Below are 4,699 nucleotides of genomic sequence, written 5' to 3'. Positions count from 1 at the left end.
CTACCAACACTGAAAATTTTCTATGGTTAGTAAACACATTTTGTTTTCTTTTCCATAAACATGAACACAACACACCCTCCCTTTCTGGAGATCGAAAACATGGACAGTAACCAAATAGGGATGGGAAGGGGGGTTGTTTTGGCCATTTCCCAATCACAGTTCAGTTTCTGGTTTCAAGTCCTTCAAAATGCCAAGATTTAGTAATGAAGCAAGGAAAGGAAAGCATAGTAGTACATATATAAGAGAAATGACTTTCTTAAGAATCTCCAGAGCATTTGTAAAACATCATAAGAAACTATGAATTATTTTTGGTTAAACATCAATTGTAGTACAGATACCTTCGTCACAAAGCCAATAAGCGCATGGACCATGAACATACATATATAGTTTTAAAAGCTTTTAGTCACCGCGATGGGATGATTATATCAAGCAGTGGGAACAGCTTCCGAATTCGGCTTTGTTTCAGTTCCAGCTGGTGCTTCCGCTTCCCAGAATGACGTTTTCTTTCCAGTTTTTGAAACCGTCTGGAGAACATCCTCTGGCTTCACATTACCCTTCACCGTCACTTTTTGCTCCTTCAAATCAATGTCAAATGACTCTACACCTGAACATAGTTTAGCAAGCTAAGGTGAGCGAGCATGAGATCGAGAATGCATTATTTGTTACACCTGGCTGAATAGATAGATAAACATTACAGCTAGCATACCGAAACAATAATAGTAATTATTTTCGTTATGTGATAAGATATTCACTTGAAAGGCCTTTTTGGCCAATGTCAATAACTCACTATCAAAGGCATCTATTTGGGCGTGCTCGTCTTCCTAGTTCATTAAACCATAGTAAGATTAAAATTTTGGCTGCAAACAGTAGAGCCGATGGCTTGACAGAAACTGGCTTGTATAGTGTCTATAATGCGCAATAATCTTGTTATAATAGTCCCTCCAATTTGTGTAAATTGGGTCAATTAAATTTCAACTTAAATAAAGATTCGAGGTTAAAGGCATTTTAAGGATCAAAGTATTGATACTTTAAAGACAGACATCTTAGAACATATAGCACAGAATCTCCCTGCAATATAGTATTGATGAAAAGCGGGTAAGATAGATACCTTCCATCTTCCCCAAAACCCTGTTGACAGCCCCGACACAGCCCTGGCATGACATGCCAACCTTGAGAACAACAGTCTGCATTAATCATGAACAAAGAAAGATTTAGTACGTCTCAAATGGATTGGGCATGGAAGTTCTGGTTCTAGTTCTAAAACACACAACCACATCAACATTGCACATAATCTAATACTTCAGACAATAGGTCTAACAAATCATAATGTTGTTTAATCCTGAACCTCTGAATGCTTCCAGACTCCAAAGCATGTGCCACGGGGTAACCCAACCAAGTTGGCTACGGATACAAACTTGTAACCACAAGGTCACGAGTTCGAATCCCTGCTTTCATTTGAGCCAGTCAACTATGGACAACCTAGGTTATAAGGCAGGGTTTACCCGTGTACACTCTCGGGTAGTGGCTGCGAGTTTCCCTCGTTACTCCAAAAAAACATGTGCCACTTAAACTGCATTTTTGTTTAGTTCTTTCCCAATTTCATCCTCTCTCAAATAAAAAGGTGGCCCTAAATCAATATATTCCTATGTTCAAAGTCCAATAATAACATTTCTTCTTCTTCTTCATTTTTTTCACACTGAAAACATTATGTATACCATTACGCTGAACATGTACACTATTGAAAGGGCAAAGGTTTTTGAACTTATTAAGAAGCTTCAAAGGATTGAAGTTCAATTTTGAAACAATTTAGCATTATCTAGGCATCTGAAATAGCAAGGAAATCATCAAAATAGCATTCAAATCCTATCTGGACAAATAACAAGCAACAAAAATACATGAAACTGGGATCCAGAAATTTCTTGGCAATTAATTGATCTAATCCATGTAAAGATCCCAACTTTTTGTATAAAAAGCAATACCCAAATTCAAGATTCAACATAATCATGCAAAGTATGAGAATTCAAGCTAATCAAAACTGCAATTTGTTAAACCCCAAACAATATCAAGCAAGATTTGATGAATTTTAGAATAGAAGAGAGTACCTGAGACATGGTGACAAATCGGATTGAAAGGAAAAAGAAAATGCGGAGATTTTTGTGTTTCTTGCGGAGAAGGATGATTGGCTAATGTGGTCTGTATTTAATATTTATAGTAGGCGAGGCAAAAAATAAAATATTTTCCCATTTTATTTAAGTTATTATTTTAATTTCTTTCGATGCATAATGATATAAAGCTAATTATGATCCAAAATTACACAACTTCTGGAAGAAACACCAATTGAATTTATCAAATTTACAATAATCAATTCCTCTGTGGACAGATTTTCAAACATGTACAACCTAAGAGGAGACGGTTGTCGTGAGGGGTTATTCAATAGGTATATTAAAAAAAATGGCAAAAATTTGTGTGAGACCGTCTCACCATGAGACGGGTCGGGTCGGGTCGGGTCAATGTGCAAATGTAACACTTATATGCACAAATGTCATACTTATATGCTCAAATGTAATACTAATCAGGAATAACATTTTTGTTACTTATTAGGGTAAATGTAATACTTTTAAGGGAAAATACAATACTTTTACATTTCGATTTTAAAGTATTACATTTTTCCTCAAAAGTATTATATTTGCCCTTATAAGTGAGAGACACTTGTCAATATTACTTATTATGAAAAATGTATTACTTTTTATCTTATAAGTAACAAAAATTGTATTTTTGATTAGTGTTATATTTGAGGATATAAGTATGAGATTTGCATGGTGCTATGACCCGACCCGACCCGTCTCACGAATAAGGATCCGTGAGACGGTCTCACACAAGTGTGACCCAAAAAAAATTGGGTTAGATCACGAGGTGTAATGAACATGCCCTAACTGTAGAAGATACCTTTAAAAGACAAGAATGAACGGCCATTCACTCAAATTAAACTGGGTCAATAGGTATAAAAATTTGGCCTCATAGTAAAATGTTTTTCTGTTCATAATTACTTTCTCAACCTACTAAAGCACAAAGAGTCAGCATTGACTGTGCTGAGACTTGAATCATATGGGGGTGTAACTGGGTGCCACTAGACCACAAGATCACAAGATCGTAGTAAAATATTTTCGTTTTGTGACTTTATTGATGAAATTAAATTGGGTAAAAATTAAAAATTACAAAATTATATTATTGTTCTGGATAATTAAAAGATTGCCTGTTTTATTTGTGTTGATCCCAGATTGAAATTCTGTTAAGCAATCTTGTCAAAGCTAAGCTTGATTTCTGGTAGGTGGGTGGGTATTGTAGTTGGACCAAACTTTAATGTTATTGCAGTACAATGTAGTATTGCAGTACATGATGGATTTGGTACTACCATTCCAGATTTCCAGGTCTTTCGTCAAGTACAGCCACATTTACATGTATTTTAGGTGTGTTTAGCTGTTTAGGTGTTATAATTTAATTATTTAATAAAGGATTATATTTTTTTGAATACTATTGACTCTGTTACAATGTAGTATATGTTCATAACTACTTTCTCAACCAAATGAAGCACAAAGAGCCAATATTGCCCCCTTCCATGTGGGGTGCAACCGAATGTAGTATCTGTTCATAGCTACTTTCTCAACCAAATGAAGCACAAAGAGCCAATATTGCCTCCTTCCATGTGAGGTGCAACGGGGTGTCACTAGACCATAAGGTCTTTGGCAATAAAGGATTCTATTATTTGAAAGTGAATTAATTATTATATGTTAGGTTGAATAAAATTTTAGGACAAGAAGTAATTTTTTTTAGTTGAATACTATTGACTATATCACAATGCAGTAAAATTAATATCGCCTCCATTGAAGGATGGATTGAACCCACAACCTTCCATATAAAGAAGGGAGCAATTTTGTGCCACTAAACCACAAGGTCCTTGGCTGCAAGAAATAATTTTATTATTATTATTATTATTATTATTATTATTATTTTATAAGGGATGGTTTTAATACGTACACTAGACCACCATAAATTGGATAGTACAAAAAATAATGGTATAAATATTCACAAGTTTATTGGGTTTAGTCGCCGGAACCTTAATGACTTATTATTTACGGTGAATAACTGGCTATTAAATTTAGATGAATCAAAATGATAAGTTTGAATGTTTAATTATAATTTTTTAAAATTGAAGGGTTAATTATTTTCTCGTGTAAGTTCAAAAGTTTATAATAAAACTAGTATTACAAAACTCTTTTGGTCAATAAAAAAATGTTGATAAACTCTTCTGATACAAAATAGATTCCTTCTCCATCTGGTCGACTGGTCCTATCAAAGGTCTCTTCGGATACTTGGTCAAAGTTTTCTTTTGGTCCCAAATCAATCAAAAAGTGATCTCTAGGTATGATGTCCGTAAGGATTTTTGGTTCTTTGTGATTTGAGATTACTTAGGTAATTTGAATTTAATAATATTATATTATTTTATTCAGGGACGTATTCAGGAATTTGTTCTAGCGGGGGCGAAATATTAAACAAAAAAAAGAAAAAATACTTAAAGAAATATAATCATAAATATTGTTGGATATAGGCGATAAATAAAACATATCAAAACTTTATAAAAATATTTATAACAAAATATGAAACATAATTAATTTGATAAATTAATTCAAATAGAAAAAAA

General features: G+C 33.6%; 1 protein-coding gene across 1 annotated transcript; it reads right to left on the bottom strand.

The window, feature by feature from the left end:
• Positions 1-213: 213 nt before the first annotated feature.
• On the bottom strand, positions 214-2,254 carry LOC116020859 (copper transport protein ATX1-like). The gene is made up of 3 exons (XM_031261414.1): positions 2,103-2,254; positions 1,109-1,184; positions 214-604 (listed from the first exon to the last, which is right to left on the bottom strand). The coding sequence occupies exons 1-3, from the start codon at positions 2,109-2,111 to the stop codon at positions 426-428; spliced, it is 264 nt and encodes an 87-aa protein (XP_031117274.1). The 5' UTR covers positions 2,112-2,254; the 3' UTR covers positions 214-425.
• Between the last annotated feature and the right edge of the window lie 2,445 nt (positions 2,255-4,699).

This window comes from Ipomoea triloba, chromosome 5 (assembly GCF_003576645.1).
Source record: "Ipomoea triloba cultivar NCNSP0323 chromosome 5, ASM357664v1".
NCBI classification, from domain to species: Eukaryota; Viridiplantae; Streptophyta; class Magnoliopsida; order Solanales; family Convolvulaceae; genus Ipomoea; species Ipomoea triloba.
This window is presented reverse-complemented; position numbering and strand designations above follow the sequence as displayed.

What these genes read in the sequence shown, in the direction of transcription:
- LOC116020859 (XM_031261414.1), bottom strand. An exon ending in GGTTTTGGGGAAGATGGAAG is followed by an intron (nt 605 to 1,108) that starts GTATCTATCTTA and finishes AACTATGTTCAG; the next exon opens with GTGTAGAGTCATTTGACATT.